Consider the following 18881-nt stretch of genomic DNA (forward strand, 5'->3'; position numbering starts at 1 on the left):
CATCACAGTGTGGGGAAAACCATGAAGCCAGCCAATGCTTCTCTTGATTCCTGCAACACCTGTTAACTCTGCTGGCTTAGCTCTCCCCTGCCTCATGGAGGGGGCAGCGGCAGCAGCAAAAATCACAATATGGGGGCGGGGGACAGTGAAGCCAAACAGTGCCTCTACATAGCTCCCTCCTTATTCTAGACATTGTAATATATTGGTGGATCACAATGTTTTGTTCGTGATATATCAAGATGTTGAAAACCAGGTGTCTACCCAGCATCCAGGGGCCATGGTGGAATGCAGAAAAGTTGAAGAGGGGAGGGTGCTGAAAGGCTCTGGGACTGAATCTGGACCTCTAGGCCTTGCTGCCTGGCCCTCAAAACCCTCCCTAGGCTGCACCCCTAACTGGACCTGAGCTTTTCTGCTCTGACAACACTTCTGGGTACAGGATAGAGCAGCTATACAAGGGGGGGGGGTTCTGAAAGAGGCCTACTGCCCATACTTGTTGCTCTACCTGCTGTTGCCTCTGGCCCCATCACAAAGCAGTGGCCTGAGGCTCTTGGCTTCAGGGGAGTGACTTGGGTAGATTACCTGGCAATCATCACCTCATTCACCTTTTTTCCCTAGGGTTTGATTGCCGAAGAAGGAAAAGGGTCCTTAATAAGAGAGGAGGATCCCGAGAAGTTCCGTGAGGCTCACCTGAAGTTCGGGAAGTGTTTCGGGCTACCTGAACAAGAGAAGCTGGTGACGTACTACTCATGCAGCTACTGGAGAGGCCGGGTGCCCTGCCAAGGATGGCTGTATCTGAGCACCAACTTTCTGAGCTTTTACTCCTTCCTACTGGGAGCTGAAAGTAAGTGGAGTCCTCCCGTTCGCCGTGATTCCCTTTCGAAATGAGCTTTATGTCTGAAGCTACCAGTGGATTAATTAATACTTATCTTTAAAAGACAACTGTCTATCAAAAAACATAACATAAAGATAAAGGGAAGTACAGTGGTGCCTTGGTTCTCAAACTTAATCCGTTTCGGAAGTCCATTCCAAAACCAAAGCGTTCCAAAACCAAGGCACACTTTCCCATGGAAAGTAATGCAAAACAGATTAATCTGTTCCAGGCTTTTAAAAACAACCCCTAAAACAGCAATTTAACATGAATTTTACTATCTAACGAGATCATTGATCCATAAAATGAAAGCAATAATCAGTGTTCTGTACTCTAAAATAAATAAGACAGCATTGTAGATGATAAAAATTAAAATTAAATTTTTTCTTACCTGCACTGATTATAGTCATTGTTTGGATGGGGGGCTTTTATCCATTTCCACAGTCAATCAATCAATCAATCAATCAATCAATCGTAAAATGAAGAACAAGCCACAGACACAAAAATGAAAAAGCCACACAAACAAAAACACAAAAAATAGCAAAAAGAAAAGCACCAAATATCACCTCAGAACCTCAATCAGAAATGGAATGCTTTAATTACTATGGGGGGTGGGATTTAAATTTGCTGCTTAAGGGTAAAACGGGAGCAAAAAAAAAAGCCTTAATTATGATAAGGGGGGAGACACTCAAATTTGCTGCTTAAGGGTAAAATGCGAGTAAAAAAGCCTTAATTTCTATGCGGCGGACTCAAATTTGCTGCGCAACAGTAAAAACGGAAGCTCAGGAGCACGTTTGGCTTCCGGGGCAAAGTTCGAAAACCGGAACACCTACTTCTGGATTTGCAGCTTTCGGGTTCTGAGTTGTTCGGGAACTAAGCTGTTTGAAAACCGAGTTACCACTGTAACTGCTTTCTTAAGCAGAAGCACAGCTTGTAAACCTTGTACTGCAAAGCAGATCAGTATAAATACACCATAAACAAGAAAAAAAGAATGAGCATATTCCATTTTAGAATTCTAATATGTACCAAGATCCTCTCCGCATTAGCATCTGAGCACATGCCGAAACCGCCTTCTTGACCATTGGAACCGCTATTGTAACTCGCCAAGGGTTTGAGACCAATTGGATACCCTCATCTGGGTTAGCCAGCCAGTCAAAGCTGTTTCCATATGCCCATTAGGTCTCTGTATTTGGAGCAGAGCTTTTCATTGTGGTTGCCCCATCTTGTGGGACAGCCTCCCTGTTGAGATACAACAGGTACCCCCCTCCTTGTAGTTTCTGGAAACTTATAGAGACATATTTGTCCTGACAACCTTCTCCAGCTGCTGAATGTATGTCCTGGATATTTGTGCTGTCCTTAAATCTGTTTTCTAGAAGCTATTTTGAAATCTCATCAACGATGAGAGTGAATGCTGTCCATAGAAAACAATGGAGAAATCAAAATTGGATTGGAGAAATCAGTATGTCCACCCCCAAACTCCTAAAAACAGCCCAATGAGGACTGGGCATTTTCAGTGAGACTGGAATTCTGAATGAACATTGATGAGGAAGAGGGATTGATCTGTGAATTGTAGCTCTGGGAAGGGAATGGAGGATCTCCTGACAACTCTCAGCACCCTTGAGAAACTACAGCTCCCAGAATTCTTTGGGAGAAACTATGACTGTTCAAAGTGGCATCATCGTCCTTCAAATGTATGGTCTGAACGTGACCAGAAACATCAGGTTGTCAAAGCTGGATGTGTAGCGCTTAAAAGAGGAAATTTAATGCTGTTATGTTTTAAGACTAATGTGAAGCAGTGGTATCTTTCCGTGGAAACGCAAAATATTTCATGGGATGCTCCCTTTAGGGTTGAAGGAAAATAGCTGTCCACCGTGAAGCCGAAAGGCATGAACATATTTCTTTTGTTCCCACCTGCAGTAAAACTTGTTATATCCTGGGATGAAATCTCAGTGCTCGAAAAGTCATCCAACGTCATCCTGACAGAGAGCATCCATGTCTGCTCCCGGGGGGAGGATCACTATTTTTCCATGTTCCTGCACATCAGTGAAACATTCCTTCTGATGGAGCAGCTGGCCCTATATGCCGTTCGAAGACTCTTTGACAAGGAGACGTTCGATAATGACCCTGTCCTCCATGATCCCCTGCAAATCACTAAGAGGTAATGTGTGTGTGTGTGTGTGTGTGTGTGTGTATTATAATAATGAAAAAGACCTTCTGCCTCTGCTCGCTTCTAAAACTGAGCTGGGGATGATATTCTAGTAAGGGGCTGCAACTCATTGGTAGAGCATCTGCTTCGCGAGCAGAAGGTGTTGGGTTCAATCCCCAGCATCTCCAGGTAGGTCTGGGATAGACACCCTGCCTGAAACCCTAAACTGCCAGCCTGTGTAGTCCATATCCACTAGATCAGTGCTTCCCAAACTTGGGTCTCCAGCTGTTTTTGGACTACAACTCCCATCATCCCTATCTAACAGCACCAGTGGTCAAGGATGGTGGGAATTGTAGTCCAAAAAAACAGACCCAAGTTTGGGAAATACTGAGCTGTCTGACACTGTATAAAACAGCTTCCTGTGATCTTCCTATGATGGTGATTTTATATTATTTTTGTACATGACCTAGAGATTTACAGGCATTACACACACACACACACACACACACACTTGGATGAGATCTATTTGAGTGCAACCACGTATATGTGTAGCAGGGTAATAAATGGAATCATACCAGGGAATGGCAGGAGAGCTAGAGAGCCCTTGTGGCTCACGAGGAGACCCTCCCTGGAGCTCAGAAGAGGACTTCATTGAGGGCGAACGAAGGCCCGAAGAGTCCAGAGGCTCAGTGGGGCTTTGTTTAGGCTGCTCAGCCTCCCCACCTAACTTAATTCTGTCCAGATGTGTAATTTTATGTAGGGACGTTAGTTTTTAAAAACCTGGCCCCCTGCCCTTGTTTTTTGATCATTTTATTAGGCCTACTGTTTTTGTATAGCCTATTTTTGGTGGCGTTTTTTTTTTTTAAAAAATATATGAATATTTTACAGCATTTTAAAATGCAAACCGCTTATAAGTTTGTTTATAGTTTTGATTGAACGGTGCTTAAATCTTGCTAAACGAAAGCAACATAAACACAGATAACGTGGAAAGAACTGTGGTTTCTTCCTGCCTCTGTTTTGCAAGGCAAACATAATTAACCCACCACACTTCTTTCTTTACACCCCTCCCCTTGTTTTTTCTCCTCTCCAGAGGGCTTGAAAGCAGAGCCCACAGTGAGCAGTTTAATGCCTTCTTCAGGCTGCCGAAGGAGGAGTGTCTGCGGGAAGTGCACGAGTGTTTCTTATGGGTGCCTTTCAGCCACTACAATACTCTGGGGAAAATGTGCATCTCGGAGAACTACGTCTGCTTTGCCAGCCAGGATGGTTGCCTGTGCTGCGTAATCATCCCTCTGAGAGAGGTGAGTCAGGTGGGAGCCAAGGCTAAGCCGCCGCCGCCACCTGCCACTCTGTTGTCAAGTCTGCCTCCCCTTCTAGAATCAAAGCAACTGCAGTCTAGCAAACATCCAAGTTGAGGGGCTTGTTACTGGGTTTAACTGCTTTTTTTTCATCCTATTGTTTTACCAGAAGTTGTGATATTATTACTATTTTAATGCTAGGATCTTAACAACACTTTTGCAGTCCTTTTGAAATTGTTGGCAGGGCAGGGTGGAGACGCACTCAGTAAATCAGACTGGTACTTTCTGGCTCTGGGTGCCAGATGGCCCCAGCCTAGTGACCCTCCAAAAGACAAAAGAATAGTAGAATTGTAAGGGACCACAAGGGGACACGGGTGGCGCTGTGGGTTAAACCACAGAGCCTAGGACTTGCTGATCAGAAGGTCGGCGGTTCGAATCCCCTCAACAGGGTGAGCTCCTGTTGCTCGGTCCCTGCTCCTGCCAACCTAGCACTTCGAAAGCACGTCAAAGTGCAAGTAGATAAATAGGTACCACTCCGGCGGGAAGGTAAACGGCGTTTCCGTGTGCTGCTCTGGTTCGCCAGAAGTAGCTTAGTCATGCTGGCCACATGACCCGGAAGCTGTCTGCGGACAAATGCCGGCTCCCTCGGCCTATAGAGCAAGATGAGCGTGCAACCCAAGAGTCGGTCACGACTGGACCTAATGGTCAGGGGTCCCTTACCTTTTAAGGGACCACAAGAGCCATCTAGTCTAACCCCTTACAGTGCAGGACTCTTGCCCAACGTGGGGCTTGAACCCGCAACCTTGGGATTAAGAGTCTCACGCTCTACTGACTGAGCTATGTTCGAGTATAGCTACAAACAGCAAGCCAGCAACTTACATTTGATTATGTTCTGGCGATCGTGCCTAAAGCCAAATCCATGTATTATCAAAACATTGGATTCAATGGCAGGTGGAATTGCCGGAGTCTTTTTTCCCCGTCCCCTTTCTGCTCCCTATTTATTTTATTTTAATTTTTTTGCCAAGCACGTAAAGCTGAATGTGCAAAAGTCAAATGTGCTCGTGAGTTGTGGGTTTACACTCTATACATTTAAAGCATATCACGCCCCTGGCAAAGACTCCTGGGAAGTGTAGTTCACCCCACAGAGAGAGAGAGCTACAGCTCCTATCACCCTTAACAAACTACATCTCCCAAGATTCATTGGGGGAAACCATGGTTGTTTAAAGTGGTATGATTCTGCTTTGAAAGCAAAATTAAAAGAGGGCGAACCTCCTGGACTCTGCTGTAGTGTAAGCCCTAGCTGTCCTCGGAGTGAATGAGGCTTTTGAAGCCATAACTGCTTGGCCAAATTTAGTGAGAACGAGCCTTGTAAGAGTGCAATCTTACTGCCATCTTTGTGCATGCGAACACTTGCAGGTTGTTTCAGTTGAGGTGTCTGATCCTGGTAGCAAAGCTGTCAGCATCGCTACCAGAGGGAAGAGAGCCTTCCGTTTCTCTGAAGTGCGGGATTTTGAACAACTGGTGGCAACACTGAAGAAGAAATGTGATACCACAGCAAGCCAACAGCAGAGCATGAGCACAGAGGTAAAGGCTCTGTTTGTCTAATTCATTGCAGGACTCTGGGGTGGGGAGGGTGGTCTTTTATGATGGCTGTGTTCATTGGAGACACTATGCTTTTGAACTCCAGTTGCTGGAAAATGAAGGAGAGGAGAGTTTCTCAGGGCCTCCCAAAAATAGGCACCTGGGTTGGCCACTGTGAGAAGAAGACTCTGGGCTAGTTGGGCCATTGAGCTGATCCAACAGAGTTCTCCTTATGTTCCTTTGAGTCAGGGGAGATCAGAAGGTCGGCGGTTTGAATCCCTGCGACGGGGTGAGCTCCCGTTGCTCGGTCCCTGCTCCTGCCATCCTAGCAGTTCGAAAGCACGTCAAAGTGCAAGTAGATAAATAGGTACCACTCGGGCGGGAAGGTAAACGGCGTTTCCGTGCGCTGCTCTGGTTTGCGAGAAGCGGCTTAGTCCTGCTGGACACATGACCCGGAAGCTGTACGCCGGCTTCCTCGGCCAGTAAAGCGAGATGAGCGCCACAACCCCAGAGTCGGTCACGACTAGACCTAATGGTCAGGGGTCCCTTTTACCTTTAGCAAACTTTTGGGGACCAGGCACATGTTTGCAAACTGAAGGAGCTTGTTGTTAGTTCATATACCACCTAACGCCGGAATAGGGGGACTTTCCAGAAGGTTTAAGAGGTCACTCAGAGGTGCGCCTGCTTTTTCTTCTTCTCTTAAAACACAGCTCCTGTTGTAAATGCGTTTTTTGCAGGTTGCTTCTGGCTCGAATGCTGAGCCTCTCACAGACTATTTTGAGGGGCAGCCGATGGCAAGCCACAAAGACAACAGCAAGATGGTTAGTACCGAAGCCCTCATGACCGTCTTCCACCCTCAGGATGCGGAGAATCTGGACGCTAAAATGGTAAGAAGGAAAAGCAGCTCCCGTTGTTGGAAATACATCTGTTCTATCCCCCCGCACCCCAACTTGTCATCTTTGCTTACTTTGCATTGGGTTTTGTTTTATGCACCTAGAGTTCATCGTTCTTGTGCACGTTCCACCCCCCCCCAAAAAAAAAATGGGATCTGCAACAAAATGTTGCAGTTGTGGTGTGGTCCTGTTCAGGGAGGCAGCCAGGCAACATCTCCTAGGACACTCCATTCCATCCCACCCAGTTTCCCATCCCTTTCCCCACCCAAGCTGTTCTGTTCCCCCTGAATGTGCTCATGACAGAACGTGCTCCGGGATCGATGGCCATCCAACCTCTGTTTAAAAACCTCCAAGGAAGGAGAGTCCACCACCTCTCGTGGGAGTCTGTTCCACTGCTGAACAGCTCTGGCTGTCAGAGAGTTTTTGTGAATGTTTAGTCGGAATCTCCTTTCTTGCAACTTGAAGCCATTGGTCCAGAGCAGGAGAAAACAAGCCTTCTCCTTCCTCCATGTGACAGCCTTTAAGATATTTGGAGATAGCTCTCATATCGCCTCTCAGTCTCCTCTTTTCCAGGCTAAACATACCCAGCTCCTTCAAAAGCGCTCCTCATAAGGCTTAGTTTCCAGACCCTTGATCATCTTGGTTGCCTTCCTCTGCACACATTCCAGTTTGTCAACATCCTTCTTAAATTGTGTTGCCCAGAACTGGACACAGCATTCCAAGTGTGGTCTGACTAAGGCAGAATAGAGTGGGACTATTACTTCCCTTGATCTGTACGCTATACTTCTGTTGATGCAGCCTAGAATAGCATTAGCTTTTTTTGCTGCTACATCACACTGTTGACTCACGTTAACCTTGTGGTCCACCAAGACCCCAAGGTCCTTTTCACATGTACTGCTAGTACATGATACCTTGCTTTTCTAGTTGAAAGAAAAAATGAAGGAGCAGTCCTGGAACATCCTTTTCGTAGAATGTGGCCGTGGTGTAAGTATGTTTCGGACGAGGAGGACGAGGGACCTGATTGTCAAAGGGATACCCGAGGTGTTACGAGGAGACCTTTGGCTTCTTTTCTCAGGTACTATCGGTTGTGTTCTCATGGCAATGCATTCTTGTTGTTATTATTATATTGCAGTGTTATTTTATTTATTCAGGTTGTATTCCACCCTTCCTCCCAAAGGACCCCAGGACGGCAGACATCAAAATGTTAAAACAATACAATTAAAAATAAAACAAGGCAATTAAAACCATCTAAAACCTTTTAAAAGCAACCCCGTACCATAATTTCAAGGTTGCCATCTATGGGCCCATCAAAAGTCTGGAGTTTATGGGGTTGCCTTTCAGTTTCCCCCGAAAGTCAGTAGTTAGGGAGGCAGGCTCGCCTCGCAAGGGTGTGCATCCCACAAACGGGGAACCTACATTGATATCAATAAATATTTCCTGGGCAGCTTACAAATAAAATAGTATTGAAAATACAACATACAAGGTTGCCTCCAGAGTTAAGGAATCAAGCGTTCTTAATACAGTTGTACCTTGGATCCCTTGGTACCCGAACGTTTTCGCTCCCGAATGCCGCAAACCCGAAAGTGAGTGTTCCGGTTTCTGAACGTTCTTTGGCACCCAAACGTCCGACGGGGCTTCCAAGGCTTCCGATTGGCTGCAGGAGCTTCCTGCAGCCAATTGGAAGCCACGCTTTGGTTTCTGAATGTTTTGGAAGTCGAATGGATTTCCAGAACAGATTCCGTTCGACTTCCAAGATACTACTGTAATGGATTTTTCTTGCTTTTCGGAAGGTTTTCAGTTATGTTTATTTATCTACATACAGTATTCATTTAAAAAAAAAAAAAACCCCACAATGCAGTGAGATTCAGGTAGGTAGCTGTTTTGGTCTGACAGTCAAAATAAATAAAAAAATTTAAAAATTGTCCAGTTGCTGTTTGCAACAATTGTCTGTAAAACTGTCCAATAAAAACCATATAACATACTAAACATTAAGGTGTATGTGTGTGTGTGTATATATATATAGGCAATACGTATTTAGACAGAATTCAAGCTTTGCATGGGAGAGAACGATGCTGTCTTCTAAAGGCAGTGGAGGGGATCGAGGTGGGGGCACAGAACGGGCGAAGTATATTTTTAGGTGAGCGAGAAATAAAAATATCAGCATATGCTGATGATAGGAATCCAGGAATTGGGGGGGGGGGTGCGAAAAGAGGATGAGCCCCTTGTTTTGGAGGGATGCTCCCCCCGCCCAAGTACACCAGGCCCCTGGTGCTCCCTGTGTCTCGAGGGGCTGCAGAGCAGTTAATAGTTTGGTGCTAGCCCAGTTAAAGAGGAGGGTTGGAACGATGGGGAAAGAAAAATTGTGTGACCCACGCAGGAGCACTGCATGTCAGGATCCCAGTTTGAGTAGCACTGGCCTAGGTAGTTTATTCCTAGAAGGCTGCTTAAAATGATCGCTGGTGAGCTTTTGCCAACTTAGTGCTGGCCTGTGCTGGCTGGAGCTGATGGGAGTTATAGTTTGGAACGCCTGGAAGGCACCAGGTAGGCAAAGGCTGCATCAAAGGTGGGGAGCAAATCTGTGGGTGCAAATCAGCCTTGAGCCCTTATTCCGACATGGTGGCGGGAATAAGCACACTTGCAGCTTGTTGCAGGGGAAATACAAATGTCCTCTTCCTGGCTGTTCTGTAACAGTGTGACCTAAACACCTTGGCAGGCGCTGTAAATGACATGGCTACCAACCCTGGCTATTACACCGACATGGTGGAGAGGTCCTTCGGTACCTGCACTTTGGCAACGGATGAAATCGAACGTGATCTGCGCCGCTCCTTGCCCGAGCATCCAGCTTTCCAGAGTGACACAGGCATTTCTGCCCTGAGGAGGGTTCTCACGGCGTACGCCTACAGGAACCCCAAGATTGGATATTGCCAGGTGAGACTTGCCTGTGGCCCCAGCCATCCTTGTATAGTCTGCAAACTGCTAACTTTTCTTTTTCTTCTTCTTCTTTTTAAATTGTTTTGTTTGTTCATAGTATATGTACAAGTGGGACCTGGAGAAAAAAGGTTGGCAGCAGAGGATTTGTTTTGTTTAACAAAAAAAGTATATACTATTTGATTGTGGGGTTTTTAAAAAACCTTCTAAGGGGGTTGCAAAAATATAAAACAGAACATTAAAATTCCGGGGTGGGGAAGGGAGAAACAGTAGAAAGGTGTATTTGAAGCATTCTAAAGATTATTAAAATCAGCTTAAAAAATAAAACACATGTAACTTCTATATGTCTGGGTAGACTTGCCTAAACAAAAATGTTTCAAGTAGGTGCAGAAAAGACTACAGAGAATGCACCTGCTTGATATCAATCTGCAGGAAGTTCCAGAGTATGGGCACCACCGCACAAAGGAAAGGTCAATCTCTTGCAAGTGCAGAAGGAGTAATTTGTGGCGCTTGTAATGGTACCAGTTCCACACGGTTGCACCTGTCCAGGGATGCTATGCCCCTTTCCATTTCATCCTCCTTCCCCCTCGTTTTCTGTTCTCCTCCCTTAAACAGTTACTTAGCATTCTGCGCCAAAAAAGCATACTCAGTCCCCACCAAGCTGTTTGGGGTACAAAGCACTTTTTTATTTTTATTTTTTGCAAACCTTAGAGTTCCCTCAATCCTGTTAGGGATTGTGCTTAGGTTCTTGCTGCTTTTGGCCACGTAAGGAGAATGATTTTTGACACACCCACCTGTCAATCACCTGACATCGCCTGCTCAGCCCTGCACACAGTGGGAGGCAGTTGGCGCTGTGGTCTAAACCACTGAGCCTCTTGGGCTTGCAGATCGTAAGGTCAGCAGTTTGAATCCCTGCGACGGGGTGAGTTCCTGTTGCTCTGTTCCAGCTCCTGCCTACCTAGCAGTTCAAAAGCATACCAACACAAGTAGATAAATAGGTACCGCTGCGGTGGGAAGGTAAACAGCGTTTCCATGCACTCTGGCACTCGTCACAGTGTCCTGTTGGGCCAGAAGTGGCTTAGTCATGCTGGCCACATGACCTGGAAAGCTGTCTGTGGACAAACGCCGGTTCCCTCAGCCTGAAAATGAGATGAGCACCACAAACCCAGAGTCGCCTTTGATTGGACTTTACCGTCCAGAGGTCCCTTTACCTTTACCTACCTTTACAGTGCTTCCCAAACGCTCAAGAATCAGGTGGTTGTTGTGCATTCGGGAAGTGCCACACTCAGAGCTAAGCAGGCTTTGCAAGGAGCAGAACGAGTCCTCAATGTCCTTTTTACGAAATGATGTACATCTCTCTCCCTCCTAACACTGCTTACTGTGCTCGATAGGCAATGAACATTCTGACATCAGTGCTGCTCCTTTACGCCAAGGAGGAAGAAGCTTTCTGGCTCCTGGTTGCTGTGTGCGAAAGGATGCTGCCCGATTATTTCAACCGCCAAATCATTGGTACTGCTTCACTTTAATGATCGCTTTCACACATGAAAGGAATAGGCAGGAGAACCTGCTGTGCAGTAAGAGTAGATGCCAGCATTTGATTCCCAGTGCATAAATCCCAATGGCAATAGAGCCTTCCTCTTGGAACGGGCAGTGCTGCAGGCAGTTCATATGGAACAGGTCGCAGAGATAGCAGGGGTGCCTGCATAGGGAAGGGGACCCATGGAGTGCTTGTCCAAGGGGCCTCTCAACATCTGGAGCCAGAACTTCATGTTTGGGTTATAGGAATCTGCCCTATATTGAGCTGAGGCCACTGGCCCCATCCAGATAAGTGCTGCTTCCAGTCCTTCCTACCCTCCCTTTCTTCCTTTCTCCCTCCCTTCTTTTCTTCCATTTATAGTGATGCCTTAATTCAAAGGTACCCCAGGCAGTTCACAAATAAATAAAATGTATGGTTGGTCCTGTGTTTTGATGGGGAAGAGTACATTCAAACCAGAGCTGGTTCTGTTGTTGAGTTTACCTGCCTGCCTCCCATGCTTCTTCCTTCTTACAGGGAAGATTGTGCAGGTTGGCCATGTGCATGAGGGGAAAAGATCAGCTGAAGCAGGCCCTGCTGTCGATTCTGCTTTCTTCTCTTGCAGGGCTATCATTTTATTGTAGGGCGTTTCCCCCAAAAAATTTAAGTTGATCTTTCAGTCACCTTAAGTACACTTTCCCAAACACAACCCAGTCATTCCCCTTCTCTTAGAATCATGGAATTGGACGGGACCCCGAGGGTCATCTAGTCCAACCCCTGCAATGCAGGAATCCCAGCTAAAACATCCATGACATATGGCCATCCAACCTCTGCTTACAACCTCCAAGGAAGGAGAGTCCACCACCTTCTGAGGAACTTGCTGCCAAGAAGCTTTTACTGTCAGAAAGTTCTTCTTGATGTTTAGTCAGAATCTCCTTCCTTCTAACTTGAATCCATTGCAGAGGAGGAATTTCGTAATATGGTGCCCTGTGCAAGGCCAAAATTTGATGCCCCACCCACCCAGCCCTCGCACCGCATTCCCAAAGCCATCTAAGTGAGGCATTGGGCTTTGGGAAGAAGGTGTGAGGCTCTGGTGGGGTCCTGTCTCCTTCCTAAAGCTGGACAAGTGCTAACTAGGCTTTGGCAAAGAGGCAGGAAAACTTTAGGACCTCTTTTCTGAACTAAGCACTTACTAGGCTTTGGGATGGAGGCAGGAAGGCCCCCTCTTGTCTCAGTGCCCTGTGCAGGTGTCTTGCCCAGTACAAGGTGGTTCTTTTAAAATGAGATTCAGAAGTCATACAAAACACAAGTGCATGAGAAGATGAAAGATTTTATTCTAAACAGCAAGCAATATACCGTATTTTTCACTCTATAGGACACACTTTTTCCCCTCCAAAAATGAAGGGGAAATGTGTGTGCATCCTATGGAGCGAATGCAGCCTCCTTGGCTTCAGCAAAAGCAAGGGGAAGCCTCCGAAGCGCAGAGGGAGCGCTCCCTCCGCATTCCGGAGGCTTCGCGTTGCTTTCACTGAAGCCTGGATATCTGCAAGCCTTAGCAGCCCTGCAAGCACTGGGAGCGGCGGCAAGGCTGCACGCAATCTTGCCGCCGCTCCTGGACCTGTTCTGGGGGCTGGGGTCTTCCCCCGCCCCAGCCCCGCAGCTAAAAACAAAGCCAAGACAGTGAGCGGGATCCATCCCACTCGCTGTCTTGGCTTCTGCCAAAGCCGTGCGCAGCCTCTCTCGGCTGGAGAGGTTGCGCGCGGCTAAAGAGGAAGCCAAGACAGCCAGCGGGATGGATCCCGCTCGCTGTCTTGGCTTCTTTGCTCTTTGGAACTGGGGGGGGGGGAATATCCCCCCCCCATTATTTCCCCCCATAAAAACTAGGTGCGCCCTATGGTCCGGTGCGCCCTATGGAGCAAAAAATACAGTATACATACCAGGCAAGCACTTCAATCTGCCACTTGGAAGCCCTCAAGAAGCGGCAAAATGACTCCCCCAGGTAGCCTCAGTTTGCACAACCCCATGGCCATCAGTCCCTGCACAAGCTTCTCCAAAACTCTGCCCACAACCATCCGATTTATAGCTAGCTAGCTAAACCACAGAGCTTAGGGCTTGCTGATCAGAAGGTCGGTGGTTTGAACCCCCGGGACGGGGTTGCTCGGTCCCCGTTCCTGCCAACCTAGCAGTTCAAAAGCATGTCAAAGTGCAAGTAGATAAATAGGTACCGCTCTGGCGGGAAGGTAAACGGCATTTCCATGCGCTGCTCTGGTTCGCCAGAAGTGGCTTAGTCATGCTGGCCACATGACCTGGAAGCTGTACACCGGCTCCCTCGGCCTATAGAGCGAGATGAGCGCACAACCCCAGAGTCGTCCACGACTGGACCTACCTAACGTTCAGGGGTACCTTTACCTTTACCTAGCCTGTGTGGCTTGCCTGACTGGCTACATGCTGATCATTCATTAGCCACCCCCTCCCAATGCCTCACTTTCTCAAAACAATGTCCAGCATCAAAGAAGTCCTAGCACTATTACTTCCTCCCAGCTGATTAGGATATTAAAGGCTGTTCTTCATGTTATCAAACAAATTAACAAGAGACAGGGAGAGGGAAGGAACAGAGGCAGGAAAGGTAACCATGTCAGATTACTAACTCCTCGAAATACAATTTATCTTCTGGATAGATTGCCCATACAGCGGGTTAACCGGTTACGCTGCCCTAAATCCGCCTCTGTCCATTGGTTCTCTTCCAGAGCAGGAGAACTCAAGCATGTTCCCTCTTCTGTGTGGAAGCCCTTCAGATATTTGAAGGTGGCTATCATATCTTGCAGGAACGCGGGTGGCACTGTGGGTTAAACCACAGGGCCTAGGGCTTGCCGATCAGTAGGTCGGCGGTTTGAATCCCTGCGACGGAGTGAGCTCCTGTTGTTCGGTCCCTGCTCCTGCTAACCTAGCACTTCGAAAGCCCATCAAAGTGCAAGTAGATAAATAGGTACCGCTCTGGTGGGAAGATAAACGGTGTTTCCGTGCACTGTTCTGGTTCGCCAGAAGCGGCTTAGTCATGCTGGCCACATGACCCGGAAGCTGTACGCCGGCTCCCTCGGCCAATAAAGCGAGATGAGTGCTGCAACCCCAGAATTGGCCACGACTGGACCTAATGGTCAGAGGTCCCTTTACCTTTTTATCATGTCTTGCAGGTGCCTTGGTAGACCAAGCGGTGTTTGAGGAGCTGATCAGGAACTATTTGCCGCAGCTGACGGAGCACATGACAGACATGACGTTCTTCTCCTCCGTCTCCCTGTCCTGGTTCCTCACTCTGTTCATCAGCGTGCTGCCCATCGAGAGCGCGGTCAATGTGGTTGACTGCTTCTTCTACGACGGGATCAAGGCTGTTCTGCAGCTGGGCCTGGCTGTGCTAGATTACAACATGGACAGGCTTCTGACTTGTAAGGATGATGCAGAAGCTGTGACTGTCCTCAACAGGTAATAGAGCCTTTTTTAAAAAAACCTAAGATGCTTGACCTGACAGTGCAGTTCTGTTCATATTGACTCAGAAATAAGTGCTGTTTGGTTCAACTTGTTGTTGCTACTACTACTACTACTACTACTAATAATAATAATAATAGCAATTGTTGTTTTGGGGGTAAGAATGTTGGACTAGGACCTGGAAGTCAAGGGTTTGAATCCTCACTCAGCCACAAAAGCTCACTAGATGCCCTTGGGCCAGTCACCATCTCTCAGCCTAACTTAACCTCACAAAGATAAAATGGTGAGCAGGGAACCTCTATGCAACCCTGAACTCTTTGGAAGGAAGGTGGACTATGAATGTAATCGTAAATAAATTCAGCCTGGACACTGAGGTCCAGTTCAGAGGGTCTTCTACTGTAAGGAGTCTCGCCGCAGCATTCTGCACCCACTGGAGTTTCTGGGTCAGTCTCAAGGGCAGCCCCACGTAGAGTGAGTTACAATAAGCCAGTCTGGAGTTGACCGTCACGTGGTTCACACTGGCTAGGTCAGGGCGAGAGAGGTAAGGAGCCAACTGCTTGTTAAAATTTGTGTACCACCCTTCATCCAAAGATCACAGGGTGGTTCACAACATAAAAATGCAGAATGAAGACACAAAATCACTCGCTCATGGGCAAAAACTCTTTACTCCTCTGTTCTGAACAAAAGTGTGGGTGAGTTTTCCCTCCTGGCATCCAGTGAAAAGTGCACAAACAGGAACTGTGGGATGGAAGAGCACACGGTATTTCAGGCCCTATCCATTTTTGAGGAGGTGCTTACTGAGGAATTTCACGGGCGCTATAGGCAGTATTGGCTTGCCCACCCCCAGGCGCTGTGCTGATGACCCCTCCTCAACAAAAAACATAAAATAGCCACAGCTGCACTACTCAACACTAATAAATAAAATAGCAGGTTGGCACATTTATAGTATTGTCAGGGAACTGCCATTGGAGCCAGAGGGAGAGGGAGGGCTCCAGAGGGATTCCGGAGAGCGTCCCGGGAGGGAGAGAAGCAGCCCATCTTCTGGGGAAGGAAATCAGTGCAACACTAGTGGAGAAGGGGGGCAGATGGGGGAATCGGTGAGGTGGCTCCATGACTCCTCGCCGGAGACCAGCGGGGAGAGTAAGGGTCCTCCGCTGCCCACACCCTCCCTGCACAGAAGGCTTCCGCGCAGGGAGAGTAGGCGGAGACTAGGCGTCAAAGAGCTTCTTTGCTGGAATAAGTTCAAGAAACGCCCACTGACGGATTCTGCCAGCGATTGAGACAGCCACAGGTGAGTGGCTGTCCGGACAGAAAGGGTTCACCCAGGTAACTCAGCCAAGCGTGGTGCCGATTTACGCACGAGCAACCCCTAGAACTATTACAAGTATTATTATTTTTCATGCACAACAAGGTTTTTCTTTGTGGTTTTTTTTTTAAAAAAAACACTCATTTCTACTCACTTTTAATTCACTATGTTTTGTACATGTGTCCCCCACTCCCTTTTATTTCAAATGAAGGTTTTTTGACAGTGTTACCAACAAGGACAGTCCTCTGCCTCCAGCAGTGCAGCAGGCCTCGGGTGCGAATGAAGCCAAGAGCTCTCACCCCAAAGTGGACATCACGGACTTGATTCTAGAGTCAAATGAGGTTCGTAAAGCCAATTGGCTTCAGAGGGGTGGGTGCTGCTTTTCCCCCTCTTTCCTGCATTGCCCCTCTCTGTTCAACAAGCCACCTCTTGTGGGTAAAATTGTTTTTTTCCTTCAAGGTATCTAATAATAGAACGAAAGGGGCCTTAGAAGTAATCTAGCTCCACTGCTCAGCGCAGGCTCTAGAATGCATTCCTAATGGGATAGCCTTCCAGATTCTGCTTAAATACCTCCAGTGAAATACCCTTCTATCTCCTGGGGCAGAACCTCAGGACTTATTTTATTTTACTGCATTTATATCCCAACTTTCCCCCCAAGAATTTCAGGGTGGAACGCATGGTCCAGCCCCTTATTTAATCCCCACAAGAAACCTGTGATGGAGCAATGTATGGAACATCTGTTCAGATCAGCCTTTCTCAACCTGTGGGTCCCCAGATGTTGTTGGACTACAACTCCCATAACCCCTAGCTAGCAAGGCCAGAGCTCAGGGATGATGGAAGTTGTAGTCCAACAACATCTGGGGACCCACAGGTTGAGAACCGCTGGTTCAGATGTAGATGGGTAATCTGGGGTGAAGCCAAAAGAGTCTCTATTTTTGGATTATATAAATAGGGAGAGTCAAATAAGTACTCATCCCATGACTCCTCATTGTGGTTGGGCTATATAGACACATCTTTAAAACTTGGCAACTGCATCTCAATAATTTGCTTTTTATGCTGAATATGCTATGTATATGGCTCTGTTATTGTTTGTATGGCTATGTGTCAGTTTGTACATATGTTTTATGATAAATCAATTAAAAAACAACCCTGTGAGGTAGGATAGGCTGAGAGGTGGTGACTGATCCAGTGAGTTTCATAGCTGAGTAGGGATTTGAACCCTGGTCTCTCAAGTCCTAGGGATGCGGGTGGCTCTGTAGGTTAAACCACAGAGCCTAGAACTTGCCGATCAGAAGGTTGGCAGTTCGAATCCCCGTGATGGGGTGAGCTCCCGTTGCTCAGTCCCAGCTCCTGCCAACCTAGCAGTTCGAAAGCACGTCAAAGTGCAAGTAGATAAATAGGTACCACTCCGGCGGGAAGGTAAATGGTGTTTCCGTGCGCTGCTCTGGTTCGCCAGAAGCGGCTTAGTCATGCTGGCCACATGACCCGGAAGCTGTACGCCGGCTCCCTCGACCAATAAAGTGAGATGAGCGCCACAACCCCAGAGTTGGTCACGACTGGACCTAATGGTCAGGGGTCCCTTTACCTTTACCTTTACCTCTCAAGTCCTAGTTGGACACTCTAGCCCCAAAAGTAAACCAGGCTTTATGAGAGCTGGGGGTTCCCTCCCATCTTAGAAACTGCTTCCTGATAGTACAGTTGCGTAAATAACGCAGACATAATCCAGAGAGAAAAGAAATTCTGAGAGCATTTTACTGAGGAAAACTGAACAAAACCTGTACATCATTTGAGGGGAAAGGAACAGAGTGGTTTTGTCTTTCTGACATTAGGCAGTGTACAAAGCTGGGAGACATTTAACCAAGCATACAGAGGAAAAGCTCCTGCAGAACTGCACAGCCATTCAGGGTACCTACCTCAGTAAACTTCAAGGCACTTTGTCTGGTTGCTAAGCAACACCTGCACGCCCCCCTTGGTTAGCCTTCTTACAGATAACAGAATTAACCCTTAGTTCCAAATGGAATGCTCCCTGCTACTGCACTTCCAATGCTTCCCTGGTAGGAGAGGCTTACCAGTCCTATTGCGGGTCTTGCATCCTGCTGTTCAGGTAGCTAGAATTTTACAGCATCCCAATCCAGTTAGCTCTGCCCCTGGAAGCGGCCTGATGGATTCCTGCTCTTCTCCTAGAAATATGGTGACATCCGGTTTGAGGAAGTAGAAAGCATGCGGCGCCGTAACAGGTTGTATGTCATTCAGACCCTGGAGGTCACTACGAAGCAAAATGTGGTGAGTGAACTACATGCTCAGATACCTTGAGCTGTGTGGAACAAGAACATTATCCACCCTGTTCATTGTATGGTAACTTCACAATGTGTTCGTCATAGTTGTCGTCATCTTATTTGCTGGCTGTGCATTATTGCTATAATAATTTGCTTTTTTTATTTTAAGAGTACAGTGGTACCTCGCAAGACGAATGCCTCGCAAGACGAAAAATGCGCAAGACGAAAGAGTTTTCCGTTTTTTGAGTCGTTCTGCAAGACGAATTTCCCTATGGGCTTGCTTCGCAAGATGAAACGTCTTGCGAGTTCTTGCGAGTTTGTTTCCTTTTTCTTAAAGCCGCTAAGCCGTTAATAGCCGCTAAGCCGCTAATAGCCGTGCTTCGCAAGATGGAAAAACCGCAAGACGAAAAGACTCGCGGAACGGATTAATTTCGTCTTGCGAGGCACCACTGTACAAGTGGCTAGATCTCTGCCTCAAGGGGCTTACAGTCGGAAATCCAAGAAGGGAAGCAGAAGGCAACTATGTGGTTATTTTAGCTGCACATTCTTAGACTTAAATCTCATCCACACTATACATTTAAAGCAGTATCATACC

The 18881-nt window shown here is 47.2% G+C and overlaps 1 protein-coding gene across 3 annotated transcripts in view; it reads left to right on the plus strand.

Moving 5' to 3' along the window:
• Nucleotides 1-18881, plus strand: part of TBC1D8B (TBC1 domain family member 8B) — a 51207-nt gene that overhangs the window by 13294 nt on the left and 19032 nt on the right. For all 3 annotated transcript variants that reach the window (XM_079962659.1, XM_079962660.1, XM_079962661.1), the window contains 11 exons: nt 616-841; nt 2786-3026; nt 4105-4312; nt 5726-5893; nt 6628-6777; nt 7708-7858; nt 9497-9711; nt 11103-11220; nt 14416-14701; nt 16222-16351; nt 18195-18293. In XM_079962659.1, the coding sequence (XP_079818785.1) occupies nt 616-841; nt 2786-3026; nt 4105-4312; nt 5726-5893; nt 6628-6777; nt 7708-7858; nt 9497-9711; nt 11103-11220; nt 14416-14701; nt 16222-16351; nt 18195-18293 (1992 nt within the window). The remainder of the gene's footprint in view (nt 1-615; nt 842-2785; nt 3027-4104; nt 4313-5725; nt 5894-6627; nt 6778-7707; nt 7859-9496; nt 9712-11102; nt 11221-14415; nt 14702-16221; nt 16352-18194; nt 18294-18881) is intronic.

The sequence above is a fragment of the Podarcis cretensis genome, assembly GCF_951804945.1.
Source record: "Podarcis cretensis genome assembly, chromosome: Z".
NCBI classification, from domain to species: domain Eukaryota; kingdom Metazoa; phylum Chordata; class Lepidosauria; order Squamata; family Lacertidae; genus Podarcis; species Podarcis cretensis.